The sequence below is a fragment of the Sceloporus undulatus genome, chromosome 4 (assembly GCF_019175285.1).
Source record: "Sceloporus undulatus isolate JIND9_A2432 ecotype Alabama chromosome 4, SceUnd_v1.1, whole genome shotgun sequence".
Classification (NCBI taxonomy): Eukaryota; Metazoa; Chordata; class Lepidosauria; order Squamata; family Phrynosomatidae; genus Sceloporus; species Sceloporus undulatus.
Window position 1 is genome coordinate 127,500,450 of NC_056525.1, and position 15,415 is coordinate 127,515,864.

General features: G+C 41.9%; 1 protein-coding gene across 1 annotated transcript in view; it reads right to left on the reverse strand.

Moving 5' to 3' along the window:
- The window catches only part of LOC121929040, a 31,625-nt gene extending 16,488 nt beyond the window's left edge, over positions 1 to 15,137 (reverse strand). The window contains exons 1-4 of the mRNA XM_042464362.1: positions 14,787 to 15,137; positions 8,272 to 8,363; positions 7,750 to 7,815; positions 163 to 260 (exon numbers count right to left, since the gene is read on the reverse strand). Coding sequence (XP_042320296.1) covers positions 163 to 260; positions 7,750 to 7,815; positions 8,272 to 8,363; positions 14,787 to 14,992 — 462 coding nt within the window. The 5' untranslated portion in view covers positions 14,993 to 15,137. The remainder of the gene's footprint in view (positions 1 to 162; positions 261 to 7,749; positions 7,816 to 8,271; positions 8,364 to 14,786) is intronic.
- Positions 15,138 to 15,415: the final 278 nt, after the last annotated feature.

The window sequence follows — 15,415 nt, forward strand, 5'->3', positions numbered from 1 at the left end:
GTGGAAATGGCCAGTTGTATGTGGTGTTATTTAGGGGAGAATGGTGAGATGGGGCAGATGTTTATCCTGACAGCTCTTCATTTCTTGTATGATGACTTCCAGCCTCTTGGCTCAATTTACTAATGCCTTATTTCCAAAACAAATAAGAAAGTGTAAACTTACATCAAACTTCTGTCGAACAGAAGAAAACTTTTTCTTTCCTTTTGGCTTCCCAGGTTTTGTGGCAGACCCTCCTGTCCATGGCAAAGATCCAGCACCCTCTGGAACAGGAAACAACAAGTCAGAAATTTGAAATGAATATAAAAATCCCTGACCAGTCTAAGTACTTTTTTTTCTGCTTCCATTTCAAAAAGTCATCCATCTTCAGCATCATCCCCCAACTGTTTACTATAAGAGCTAGGGTAATTTATATGCTCAGGCAGATATTTTTATTTCTACTCAAGCTATATCCACTCACCGTACAAGGGGGATGTCATGAGTCACATTAAATACATGCTTGCTTTTCTGCCATAGATTACTTTGTTTGTTATATGCTGGTATGTGTTCATTTTCTGATTTTTATTGTGGACAAGGATGGGACATGCAGTGAGCCTGGGAGCAAATTGTTGTTGCACACCTTTAGCAACAGAGTAGGGAGATGGAGCAAATCTATTGCGAACAGCTCCAAGGTCATTTCCTTGCGAAGGTTGGTGCCAGCAACCAGGAAAAGGGGTGTATTGGGAACAAGCAATAGAAATTGAGCCCACCATTTTAAGTATGCATTATTAACACTTGTGGTTTAGTTCTGACAATAAATGTCCCTGGAGCACATCTCTATTTACAGAATAAAGGTTTTCCGAGTTTTTCACCCCTGAAGCCTACATTTTTGAACTGAGTGTAGAGGCAGTAGCCATTTCTCCTTTTCAGAACCATGCCAATTTCCTGCTCTCTTGTAGCCCCATGTGAAATGACAACATCAGGACAGAAATCCTCCAGATATCTCAGAGCTGCTAGAATTATTTCACACCTGGCAATGGGAATGTAGCCAGATGTTTCTGCAACTTTGCCTGCTTCCCACAAAGCAAGAAATGGACATGTGGGGATGGGAGGTCTCAGAGGCTGTCTTCTCAGTTACAGAGTGGTATATCGCTCAGCCTAGTATGCTACACTAAGCCATACAGGATTGCACCCAATAAATGTCAGCCATTCCATTATAAACATAAAATATAAATAAAGGCAGACCAGACCTATCCAGTTAAAAAGGCTGGAATGTTCTCATAAAGATACAAAGTACCACTTCCCACTTTCTCTTTTTGACTGTACACAGTTAAAGCTCTTCATGGCAGTGGTGGTACATGACTTTAAATAACACAGAGGGTCAACCTGTGGCACAGATGGCACAAATGAACACAGGTTTGTGGCAGATCAGGATGGGAATAATAATAATTAATAGGATTTATTTATATTCCCAATCACTGGGAATCCGGGCGGCTTACAACAGAGGGGATAATATACAGGGTTCCCTGCCCTCAGGCTTACAATCTAAAAAGACACGACACAAAAGGAGAAAGGAATGGTGAGGGGGGAAGGGGATCAGGGTCAGCATTCTTCTCTCCCTCTGAGGCCTGGACCAAGGCAGATGGACCGGAGGGAGGGCTCTTTTCCTTAATTGCGGCCGGGCCCGATGGTGTTGGGCCTGTCCTTTCACTCTAAGGCCAGAAGATGACAGTTGGAAGGAGGGAGGAGAGGGCTCTTCCTCTTCAGGCCCGATGGTGTTGGGCCCGTCCTTTCACTTCCTCCCAGGAATAACAGAGTATGGCCATGACACAGAGGTAGGTTAATAGTCCTGCCTTCCTTTCCTGTGCTGTCTGTCTAAATGTACCTCAGCTCAGAGGACCAGGAAAAATCGCAAGGCATAGGAGCATGTGCACTTTCATGAGGGTATGCAAACATGCCCCACAATAATACATTTTCATATTTTTGACTTTAATTTTTACTTATGGGAACTTGTTCCAAACACTGTCACCATCTTCCTAGTGCAAAATATAATGATGTTCTGAAACTGAACATGAAGCCTGACACTCTATGGAAGCAAGGGGTGGCCTTGAAAAAGTGCCCCAATTGAAAACTGGGCTGAGGAGAACTTTGGAGAAATGTGCAACCTCCTGGGTTTGTACCACACTACCAACAGTAAATACAGCAAAAAATAAAATAATAAATTGCTATGGACTGAGAAAGAAAAGATGAGACTGACAGTGGGTCTCAGCAACCTCTGGTTATAAATAGGCAAAATGGGCCCTGAGATGTCAAGACATTTTTACAAACCAGTATGCATGGTGTAGTGGTTTGAGCATTAGTCTGCAGCTCTGGAGATAATGGTTCAATCCCCACTCAAGCATAAAAACCCACTGAATGGCCTTGGGCAAATCACACTCTCTCAGCCTCAGAGATGGCAATAGCAAACCCACTCTGAAGAAACTTGCTAAGAAAACCTCATGATAGGCTTACCTTGGGGTCTACATAAGTAAAAAATAACTTGGGAGACACACAATGATAAAAGTGCTAACTTCTGCTACTGATCACCCTGTCTTCCAATGTTTTTGCTTGCAACAGAAGTGGATAAATGTATTACAGACCTTTTGGTCCATGGTTTAAATGTGTGTCATTTATTTAGCTGTTCCAACTGGAAGACAGGGTGATCACTAGCAGAAATCAGCATGCTGGTTTGTAAAAATATCTATCAATGCACAAACCAAGTCACTTCTTCACTTGGGTCAAAGAAGGAAATTCGAATCTTCTCTTGCCAGTTCCAAGAAGAATTTTAATCACTTGCACAACTGGCTTGATTGCTATTTCATGCCTAATTCATTGTTTGACGATCTTCTGAAGAATGTTTCATGTGTGTCAGCAGACAAATCAACCACACTAGACTGAGTTAGAATCCAATTTTGTTTCTGTAAACATTCAAAGACTTGTAGCTTTGCTTTTAAATTAGGATTTATTTATTTTTAAATGTAGTCCCAAGCATTTGTTGTTGCTGTTAACCCTGACACATGGCAACCGTGCGGATGGGACATCTCCCAAACTATTCTCCATTGCTCTAATTAGGACCTATAAATTCATACCTGTGACCTCTCTAATAGTCTATCCATCTAGGGTGCAGTCTTCCTCTCTTTCTGCAGCCCTCCACCTTTCCTAGCATTATTGCCTTTTCTAATGAATCATGCCTTCTCATGATTTGTCCAAAGAATAACAGCCTCAGTTTGATCATCTTGGCTTCCAGGGAGATTTCAGGCCCGATCTGTTCAAGGATCCATTTGTTTGGACAATTCTAACTTTAGTGCTCCGCTGTATATCTTTACTATTTAAGATCTTTTCTAGTTCTTTCATAGTTGCCCTTCCCATTCCTAGTCTTCTTTTGATTTTTGATTCCTTCCTTATCAGTGTTTCCTTCCTGATCGACTTTTTATCCAAGGTACAGGAATTCTTTTACTATTTTGATTTCCTCATCATTTAGGTTGAATGTATGTAGTAGGTCCTCTGTGGTCATTATTTTTGTTTTATGTTCAGCATTAAGCCTGTCTTTGCACCTTCTTTGACCTTCCTTAGCCAATTGGGAACCATTCTGTTTCTCCACAATTTTTTCTAACAGTAGCCTCTTGCCCTAAGTACAGATTTTTCACCAGGACTATCAGATGTGGTGGCACTCCCATGTCTTTAACAGCATTCAACAGCTTTTCATGATTTATGCAGTCAAAGGCTTTGCTGTAGTCTATAAAACAAATACTGATTTTCTTTTGGAATTCCTTGGTGTGCTTCATTAGCCATTGTATGTTTGCAACATGGTCCCTAGTGCCTCTTCCTTTCCTGAATCCTTCTCTGGAACCTCTCTTTCCACATATGACTGAAGTCTATGTCACAGAATTGTGAGCATAATTTACCTGTGGGAAATTAATACTATGGTCCTATAGTAGCTGTAGCCTTTTGTGACTCCTTTTTTGTAGAGGGGATGTATCTTGATTGAGTCCAATCTGTTGGCTACAGTTTTGTTTTCCATATATGTTAACATGTATTGGTTAACACTAGAGTTTTTCAAACATTTCTTGAAATCAAAGGGACTTTGCTGTTATTGTTAGCCTTCAAGTCTGTCATGCAAACCAGCAGAGATTATATACCCATAGCTCAAGAGGAGAGTAAGGCTTGGGAAAGAAAAAGTCCCAGTCCTATGAGGGGCAAACAGGATTCCAGTTCGGTGAGCAGGGAAATCTTTCACTTTTAAATTGGCTGACCTGCCCATAAGGCAGGAGATAATTCTTAGCAACTGGTAAGGGCAAGATGAAAACCAGCATAGTGTAGTGGTTTGAGCACTAGACTGCAACTCTGGAGACCAGGGTCCAATGCTCTGCTCAGCCATGGAAACCCACATGGAAAGTCACACACTTTCAGCCTCACAAAACCCTGTGATTTGCTTTAGGATTGCCATAAATCAGAAATAACTTGAAGGCACACAACAACAAGGGCATGATGGGTATGTGCAGATAAGGGCATACCTTCTGAACTGCTGTTCATCAGGAGACAATCCAATTCCTACAGAACCTTTTGTCTAAATTAAAAGGAAATAACTGTGTAGATTACAGTGCTGGCAACCCCAACCAAAGACAGAAGATAAAGGTATGTGTTGGCAATCTGAGCTTTGTTCAGTGAAATAAAAAGTAGCCTAGTAATAGAAAAAATGAATTTAAATCTCTAGGATTCAGGATTGACGCTACAGTCCAAAGGTCAAGATAAACAATACTGAAGCAAATTTGCAGCCTTATCCTATAAATGTTTAGCTGGAAATAAACAGCACTCCATTCAAGAGAGCTTACTACCAAATAAGCATACTGTAGATTTGCAGCCTTCAGCTATTTACAACCCTCCCACACAATTGCTGAACTAAAATTTATTTTTGTTCTCCACTTGCATGATGCCACAATTTACTGTCTGTTTGCTCCTGTCCCTTTGCCCATTTATGTAGGCATCTCTGCTTTTGTTGTTGTGTACCTTTAAGTTGTTTCTGTCTTATGGCAACCCTAAGGTGAACTTATTGCAGGGTTTTCTGGGAATGAGAATGTGTGACTCACCCAAAGGTCACCCAGAGGGTTTCCATGGCCAAGCGAGAAATTGAAACCTGATCTCCAGAGTAGTATTCATACCACTACACTGGCTCTCTTACCTTTGCCTCCCTGGTTGTTTGCCACTTCACTGCTCCTTGTTTGCTTATCCGAAGTCTGATACCATGCCTATGTGTAGCGAGTTGCTTTTGGCAATTCTCTAGGACACAGAGACACTTCTTGAGTTTAATTAATTCTTACCTACTTTCTTAATTGTTAAGGTTTTTGCCCTCAGCTTACATATTTATTCCATCACTACTTTCCCATGCCCTGACAAACTGCAGCAGGGCAACAAATAATTGTTTTAACTCAAAATCAGAGGGGGAAGATAATTAGAGGGACAAAGGAGAACATAATGAAGTGGCACACTTCTCTTTGTCTGACTGAGCAAAAGGGAGTAAGTGCTTGGATAACATTTTAATTTTCACAGTTCACCCATCTGCTATTTTGGTGGAAGGAGGTAAAAAGCCAAACAAACCTGAACTGGCTTTCTTTATCATAAAACTTTTTATCACAGAAAATTAGCAAAGGTAGTTCTCTACACATTAGCATGGTATCAGAAAGGACAACATAAGACTGCCAAGAGACAACAGGGTACACAGTAAGCTCCATAAGAGTTTACAATCTGTTTTGCTACATAGGTTCCTTGACTCCATGATTGCAAAAATAAAATTTATAGAAACCTAATGATATTGCTGCTCAAATAATCAGTTACACCTCAGTGAATTGCAAAAGCTACATGTGAATTATGTAGCCTGCTTTTTGTTCTTATTGATTAATATGGAACCATTATCATACAGGTAGGGTTGCCATACCTCAGGACCGCCAGACCGGGACAAATGTAGGACAACATTTTCAAATGTAGGACACTTTCCCCCCCCCCCCCCCTTTTTTTTTTTTTAAGGAGGCCTCGGTCTCCTCAGAGGCCAGGAAGGAGGGCCACTTTTTTATGTAGGACACTTTTTTATTAAATGGAGGACGCCCGTGCCCCTTCCTACATAAAAAGTGGCCCTCCTTCCTGGCCTCTGAGGAGACCGAGGCTTCCTTAAAAGCCAGGAAAGAGAGGGAGAGCCAGCTGCGATCGCCGCCGGCTTCCTTCTTCTTCCCTGGCCTTTAAGGAAGCTCCAGCCTCCTTAAAAGCCAGGAAAGAGAGGGAGAGCCGGCTGCGATAGCTGCCGGCCTCCTCCCTCTTCCCTGGCCTTTAAGGAGTCCCAGGCCTCCTTAAAGGCCAGGAAGGCGCGCGGGGCCGGCTGCGATCGCTGCCCCTGGCCCCTGCTGACGCCTGGGAGGCGCGCACAGAGGAGCCTGTCCCCTTTGGCCAGCTCGCCAATGGCCGGCTGGCAACAAAGCAGGGGACGAGCTCCTGCTTCAGAGGCCTGCGCCTGGGGCCGGAACCAATGCATTGCTGGGGGCTAAACCGGACCGTGACCGGGAGGGGCCCCCAAAAGCGTGCTTTTCCCGGCGGCCACCAGGTTATGGCATCCCTACATACAGGCTGCTTTAGAGAATACCATGACCAAATCACAGATTCTTGTCCCAAGTTGCTTAAAGCCTACACTTCAATTCTAGGAGAGGAGTGAGACAACAGAGACAAGGGCAAAGGTGTAAAATACAAGATAATGGTGGGGTAGAAGAGTAAAGTATAATGAGGGAAGGAAGTAAACAAATATAATGAACAACTAAAAGATTGAACCTAAAATCTGAAAAAATAAACAGGTTTCAAACTGAATTCTGAAGGAGAGGAAGAAGTAGCAACATTCAGGAAAAAGTTCAAGGTACTGAACAGTTATATGTGATGTTTCTTCGTCAAAGGCCTTCTTGCTCACTTATAATATTGAGATTTATGGAAACTGGCACAGGAAAATGTAATAGCAACAGAATCCTGCATGGCAGGGGATTCAACTGGATGCTTCTTGTGGTCTCTTCCAACTCTATGATTTTATGATTCTCCCCCCCTTAACTCCCAGCACCTTGTCACCCCACAAACATTTCTTTCAAGTGAAACTCACTTCCAGTAATGAAGCAGTGTAGAGAGAAAAACGTCTGATGTAAATACTAATAGGATTTATTTATATGCCGCCTGATCACTGGGAATCCAGGAATAGAGGGGACAATACAGGGTTCCCTGCCCTCAGGCTTACAATCTAAAAAGACACGACACAAAAAGAGAAGGGAATGGTGGAGGGGAAAGGATCAGGTCTAGCATTCTTCTCTCCCTCTGAGGCCTGGACCAAGGAGGATGGACTGGAGGGAGGGCTCTTTTTCTTAATCTAGGTCAGGCCCGATGGCGTTGGGCCTGTCCTTTCACTCCCTCTAAGGCCAGAACATGACAGTTGGAAGGAGGGAGGGGAGGGCTCTTCCTCTTCAGGCTCGATGGCGTTGGGCCTGTCCTTTCACTCCCTTTAAGGCCAGAAGATGACAGTTGGAAGGAGGGAGGGGAGGGCTCTGTTTCTGTGAGGTGCAATTCAACATGACTTTAAAAAAAACTAAAATGATACAGAAATGTTAAGTGGTCCAATACAGGATGTAATTAGCTTTAGAATTAACCCCTGTGTAAACACACCATACCTATCTCACCTATACCCCAGATGCATTAATTTTTTTATAGCTGACTTACCAGGTGCAGAAACCAAGATTTGGCATCGTGTGAGAATAGCCAATAAGAAGTCATTGTGAGAGTGGACTGCCCAAAAGAAAAAGAAACAAAAGAAAAAGTTCATACAAATTAGTACAAGCATTTTTACAAGGTAACATGTGCCTGCATTAGCATCCTAAAGTTGTATATCCTTTGATCAGTCTATGAAATACTGTGCATGTCTGTGCAAATGCAGAACTAGATATTGGGTACCTCATAAGAGTGCCAGCCTCTCTCTTCTAAAAAGCCCACATAGCCTATGAACAATGTTTCACGAAATCCTCAGAGCCAAAGAAATGGCTAAATAAAGTCTCACTTAACCACAGTGAATTTTTATTTCCCTGTAGCTTCTTACCCATCCCTGGCCTGCCTACAGGTCATTGCTGAATAAATATAACTGAGCTTCTGTTTATAATATGGTAATACAGCCACCCCCACTCCATATCACTCATTAAAATAAGAATACTAAAGGCAAACAAAATTACTAAGAGACAGCTTTCTTACCATTGTCTTGTGTGAGGAGTCTCCGAGCTTCTAAGTCAAACTCTTCTTTGCTGATCTTCTGTTTAAACCACAGCTTCAGATTAGCCCAATATCTGTACAAGATATCAATAAAGTACTATCAATAATGACTATGCCTTTCAAAGGCTATCTTTTCCTCTTAGACCCTTGAGGAGAGACTATCACATTGTTTCACAGACAGTAAGAGGACTCTTAGGATTTACTTAGTCCAAGGGTGAGAAGAAATACAATTGCTGCTGATACATGTCAAGCTGAGTGTGAGTATCTTGGCTTTCCTGGGCCTAGGAGCATTGATATGCTCAATTTTTTATTCTATGAGAGCCTAGGAGCAGAGAACAGCAGTTAGGAGCTTTATCTAACAGCATCATTCCACTGCAGAAGGGCTGTTTGACAGAGGAATGGCTGCTTTGTTGGAGGTCTTTAAATGGACATGGGATCTCCCAGGAGTGTTGTAGCTATCTATTCCTGCATGACAGGGGGCTGGAATACATGGCTCTTTCAATATCTTCCTACTCATATGAGTCTATGATCAGGTTGTGTAAGTACTTTCTGCAGCTTCTTTGAGGCAACTGCAAATTGTGGTTTTAAAACCATGCCTCTACTGGTACCAGTTGTGTAGTTTTAAAGTCAGCTTTCAAATGAGAATATATAATTTGGAGGATTTCTCATCACTCCTTTCTTTCTGACTGCCTACAGCTACACTGGTTTTAGGGAAAGGCACTCCGTGTATATTTTGTAAGATCAATTTTGATGTTGGTGTTTTAATAATGCATGTGGGCTTGTTTTCTTCACATTAAGATGAAATTAGCAAGACATTATCAAACGTGGATTTGAAAATAGAACATTGTCAATGCATACCTCTGTCAGTCATTGTGAATATTTAGAGTCTGACAAGTGGTATTTTTCATAAACGTATATGTGGAGTGTTCCCTTTCACTGTTCCAGTCAATGAGCCATGACGTCTTCCATTTTTGCTCCCTCTCATCAAGCCCTTCCCCTGTAAATCAACAGCTGACAAACCCTGCATGTTAGGTATGGTGAGTTCTTACCTCTTAGTTTTTTCCTACAGATTTTTTTGTATTTCTACAATCCTTGAGATTCTCCCCAAGAGTGCTGATATTTTTTTCTCTTGAGTGTGGTGCTATTTTGGCCAAATGAGCAATAGCTCTCCTGCTTGAATACTGGAAATGGCAGCAATAATATCAAAATCCCTGATCAATAGTAACTCATATTTGTATAGACAGGTTGTCCTGGTATATGAGCAGTGACAGGAACTAAATAACTAAAATCTGGATTTAAGTTTTCTATTCAACTATTAAGTAAATGAGAAATCGTGCTGAACTTCTACAGATTTTATATTCCCCACATGTCTTTTAATGCATGCAAATAGTTACAGGAACCTTTATTTTTGGTCATTATTTAGAGTTTTATACTTTAGATGAGGGATTCCCAACCTTTTTGACTCACACACCCTTTTTAGAATCAGTTTCTATGGAGGAGCCCCTAAGAGGCCTACCCTATGTCTTACAAGTTTAATGGTGTGTAGGAGTAGTGTTACTTTTTGTTTCTTATTCTTTAATTTCATTAAATCTTTCTTTCTTTCATTTACCTGGAGCAACCGCAGAGCACCTGGGAAGTGAATGCAGAGCCCTAAGGGCTCCATGGAGCACAGGTTGAGAAACGCTGCTTTAGATCATTTTAAAAATATATGTTTTTAAATTAAGAAGTAATAATGCAGTTTAGAACTTCTTTGCATCCAAGTAACTGTCTTGTCTCCTGTCCCAGGAACTTGCGACTTTTGGGGGGAGCCAGATGGGAATCCCTAAACTAAAAAAAGGAGATGTAAATGAGATGAGATTGTATATCATTATTATTATTATTATTAAGCTTTATTTATATAGCGCTGTAAATTCACACAGTGCTGTACATATAATCTTTTTAATTAGACAGGGAATGGTGGTGGGGAAGGGGATCAGGTCCAGCATTTCTTCTTTCCTTCTGAGGCCTGGACCAAGGCAGATGGACTGGAGGGAGGGCTCTGCTTCTTACTCAAGGCCAGGCCCGATGGAGCTGGCCCTGCCTTTTCAATATATTGGGAAAAGCAACAGAAGGGATTTTAGATGTTGAGGAGTGTGGAAAATGGGGGGTTAAAAACAGCTTCATGAAGCTGTTTCTTTCTCTCCCAAGCTAAAAAAAGGGGACAAAAGGCATGAACAGACAGGCCAAAATAAAGCTGCTTCGGGTCACTTTGGAGATATTCTATTTAAATGATGCATGCGTCTTAAGAGGCCACAAGCTGAGCCAAAGCCACACTCCAGTCCTAAGGCCAACTTCTGGCCTCTTAAGATGCGTGTATCATTTAAACAGCATACCTCCAAAGTGACTCGAAGCAGCTTTATTTTGGCCTGTCTGTTGGGTCCAAAGTCAAGGTGACCTACAGAACCAATGGCATTTTTCAACAATAATATGATAAGAATTTTACTGCAGGCTTTTAATTTAAATAGCAATTAAAGATAAATATAAATAAGTGTTTCCCCACTTCTTCTTAAAAAGATTAGTATGAATTTTAGTCAATAGTGACATTAAGTAACATTAAAATACAGTAACATTAAGTGCACACAAACTTTCTTATGTATGATAGGTCATGGGATGCAGTAGCCAATCTGACTGGCTCCATTCCAAGCCAACATTTTCAATTTGCTCTGGCAGTCAGATGCCAGGGCTCTGGTAAACAAGATAAACTGGAAATCTCTCTACCTGTACCTCTACTCTGTTCTTAAAATCACTTCCTTGTGATGAGTGGATTCATGTCCTTTCAGTCCATGCTCAAGAGATACTCTTTCTGTCTCATTAAAAATAGTTTCAGGGAAAGATTCCACAACTTCTTTTGTAACTTATTCTACTGTTCAACTGAACAACAAGAAAAGCCAATACAGTACAGCTTTGTATAATTTCAATCATGGTGACCGATGCAAAAGAGGACATGGAGCCAATGCCTGGAAAAGATACATAAGAGGGCATTTTATTAGGCACAAATTCCCATGCAAAGCTGCACTTGCCAAACAGTTGTTGTTATGTACCTTCAAGTCATTTCTGACTTATGGGAGCCATAAGGCGAAGCTATCATGGAGTTTTCTTGGCAAAGTTTGTTCAGAAGGTGTTTCTCCTTGCCTTCTTTTGAGGCTGAGGCAGTATGACCTGCCCAGGGTCACCCAGGGAGTTTCCACTGCCAAGCAGTGATTTGAACCCTGGTCTCACAGAGATCTAGTCCAACACTGAAAATGTCTCCTTTTCTTTTCTTTTTTTTATAAAATTAACATTTTGCAAGTTAAACTAATGTTTCTAAATCTGAGCCATTACTATTTTCTTAAGTTAGCCATAATGAGATACCAGAGAACATTTTCCCATAGCATTGTTTTGGAACTCAGAATCTTAAGATGTTTGGAACTAAGAATCTTAAGCAACAACATTTTCCGAAGATGCGTTCTTGAAAGGTGTGCGTGTGCCTGCAAGCGCACATATCTATTCCTTAAAGATGAAGTGATCTGCTACTACAGCACTGCATGGCACCACAGTATGCAAACATGGGTGACTTAGAACAATACTTTCTCAGCAAATGCACCCAAAAACCTCTCCTCTCCCTATGGTTTCTTGATGACATCTTTGTAATTTGGCCACGTGGAAAGCAATCACTTACAAAGTTCCACCAAGATTTCAACAACTTCCACACTACCATCAAACTGAACCCGAACAATCCACACAACAAATTCACTTTCTTGACACTACTGTGCAACTGCACAATGGACTTCTAAGCACCATGCTTTGTCAAAAACCACTAATTAGTACACATACTTACACGCCTGCAGTTTTCACCAGAATACACTATCAAATCTATTGTTTACAGCCAAGCCCTCTGATACAACCACATCTGCTCAGACCCATGAGATAGGCTCAAACCTCTTGGATTTGCAGCAGGCATTTCTCAAACTACATACTAACCTATGGAGGTGAAGAAATAAATTGACAAGGCAAGACTAATATCCAGGAACCATTCACTTCAAGACAGACCAAAAACACCAAATGACAAAAACACCCCTAGTTGTCGTGTAAATCCCTAGCTGAGATTACTCAAAAATTTTATCAGTGAGCTACAACCAGTTCTGCAAATTAACACAGTCCTCTCACAAACTTTGGAAGGCAGGCCTTTATTGGCCTATAGACAGCCTCTAAATCTTAAACAACTACTTACTTATAACAGGACACACGGCATGGATAGTAAGCAAGATCCTGTCATGAACCCAGATGCCAACTTTGCCCTCACATCTACTCTGGGAGCAACATTACAGCAGCCAATAACATCACCCACAACACCAGAGGTACATTTACTACTTGTTCTTCCTCCAATGTGATGTATGCCATCCTATGCCAGCAATACAGTACTTCTCTACACTCAGCATTGAATGAACAGGATAGCCTCTATACAAGAGAATGGCAAAGAAAGGTTTACAGCTAAACATCAAGAAAACAAAAAAATTGACCACGGACGACCTACATAATTTTAAAGTAGACGATGAAGAGTTTGAAATAGTTCAGGATTTTCCATACTTAGGCTCAGTCATCACTCAGAGCAGAGACTGCAGTCAAGAAATCAGAAGAGTAGGACTTGGAAGGGCAGCTATGAAGGAACTGGACAAGATACTGAAGGGTAAAGATGTACAATTGAGTACCAAAGTTAGTGTTGTCCATGCCATTGTACTTCCCATTTCTATGTGTGGTTCTGAGAGCTGGACAGTGAAAAATGCTGATAAAAAGAAAATCAACTCATCTGGGATGTGGTGCTAGGGAAGAGTGCGGAGAATACAGCGAGCAGCAAAAAAGACAAAATGGGTTCTAGAGCAGATCAGGCCCAATGACTAATGACTAAACTGAGGCAAAGAAAGGACTCACCGGGGGGGGGGGGGGCAATAAGATAGTAAGTTGAAGGCAATAGAAGAGGGACACCACATTCCAGATGGAGAGGTTCAATCAGAGAAGCCACAGCCATGAATCTGCAGGAGCTGGGCAGGGCAGCTAGGGTTGCCATAATTGTCCACTTTTACCGGGGCAAAATGTCAAACAAATTCGAGACCAAACTGTAGGACAACTGCAGGACAAAACTCAGCCCAAATTGTAGGACATTTAAGAAAAATGGAGGACCTTAAATGTCCTACATTTAGAGCTGAGTTTTGTCCTGCAGTTTGGTCTCCAATTTGTCCTACATTTGTCCCTGGTAAAAGTGGACAATTATGGCAACCCTAATCCCTGGGCAGCTGAGGATAAAGGGACTTGGAGGTCTCTCATTCATAGGGTCACCATTGGTCAAAGTCAGCTTGAGGGCAATTAACCAAAAGCATATTTAGACAGCCGTAGGAGTGAGATGGGATGTAATAGGATCCAGAAAGATGCCAATCATGACCGGCCTTGCCCTAAACCTTCACAGGGCTGGGTGAGGTGGTATATAGGTCTTTCAGATTTTTACAGTGGCTGGTTTGCGTTGATGTGTGACAGCAATAAATCTGCCTTGTCAAAGTCAGTCTGAACAGGGTTCAAAACTCTCTCTGAGAAGATTACTTGTGTTACATATGCAGTGGTGCGGAGAGTGTTGTATTAATATATGCAGTGAACCATGAAGCCATTGTCCTTGTTCATACCTCTGATAATGGAATTTGTGGCTATAATCCAATTCAGGTGTTTTCTTTCTACCTTTCCTTTGTTCAAGGACCACAACCTGCAAATCCCGTCCCGTATATCCAGAAAGGGTGGGATGATCTGCAACTGATTTGGGGGGTATTGCAATTTTTAATGTCAGATTTGTGTCCATTTCTTTTCTGCCTCGAACTTTTCCAATAGTCTTTCCATTACCTCTGATGTCTTCTGCTGGTATTACAGTGCCATCTCCAGATCAAGTAGGCTTTATACCTGAGCATTTATGATCACTCTGCACAGCATGCAAAGAAGTGGGTTTACATCCACAAAACTCTGTGCTAAAATAAAAACTAGTTACTCTTACAAGTGCTGCCACATTTCTTTTGTTCCCTTCCTTTTGCTGTTCACTGCAATCTAGTGTCCAAACTAAGGAGCATCTGAGATGGACTAAGGAAAATAATAATAATAATAATAATAATAATAATAATAATAATAATAATAATGTGGGAAATAATAACATATCTTAAACTAAGGAGCATCTGAAGGGGTTGAAATAAGGTGGACTAAGGAAATTATTAATAATAATAATAATAATATGGGAAACAATCACATATCTTATCACGGCACAGACATAGCAAGCAGACCCTCTCCCCCTGAGCGTTCTTGCGCCCAGGCAGAAGGGGAGTGCCCCGGGCGACTCCAAAATCGAGGCCGGGGCTCAGCGGGACCCACTAGGCCTCTCCCGCAAGTGCGGCCCATCGCCTTAACTCACAGACGGGGAAAGCAAGGGAAGGGCCTGCTGTATCACTCACTGCTTCACATTCTCGCCCAGAGCCTCACTCAGGTTCTTTTTGGCCACCTCCAGTTCGCTCACGTAAGTCGCCATCGCAATCTCAGTTTGCCGCCCGCCCGCGCTGGTTCCGCCACACTGAGAGGGCAACGGCAACCTCGGAACCAATCCTTGCAGCCTAAGTTGCTTTTTTGCTTCGCTGCTCCCGCCCGCAAAGCTCCCTCCCATTGCATTCTGGGATTCGAAGTTTAATGGGGAGCATCCTCAGCCAGAGAGCTCTGAGCCTCGCAGTGTTGCCAATTTCGGGCGTTTCTCCCGGAAATTGGGATATATATGTGCTTTCCGTTTGATTTCCGTGTCTGGCTCTATTCCGGGGGGATTCAGGGACTTCTCCAGCCCTGAGAGGGAGAGGCTGCCAGAGCAACCAATCCTGTTTGGAGTCACACTAAACTTTTTCAGCCAATCAGAGAGGAGAGTGGTCGCCCCCCCCGCCCTCAGGAAAAGCTCACACATGCACAAACACACACACACACACATATATATACACACACATACAGGTATATATATATATATATATATATATATATATATACACATCTCTACCCCATAAACACAAACACGCACAGACATTACATCTTATATTCTATAACT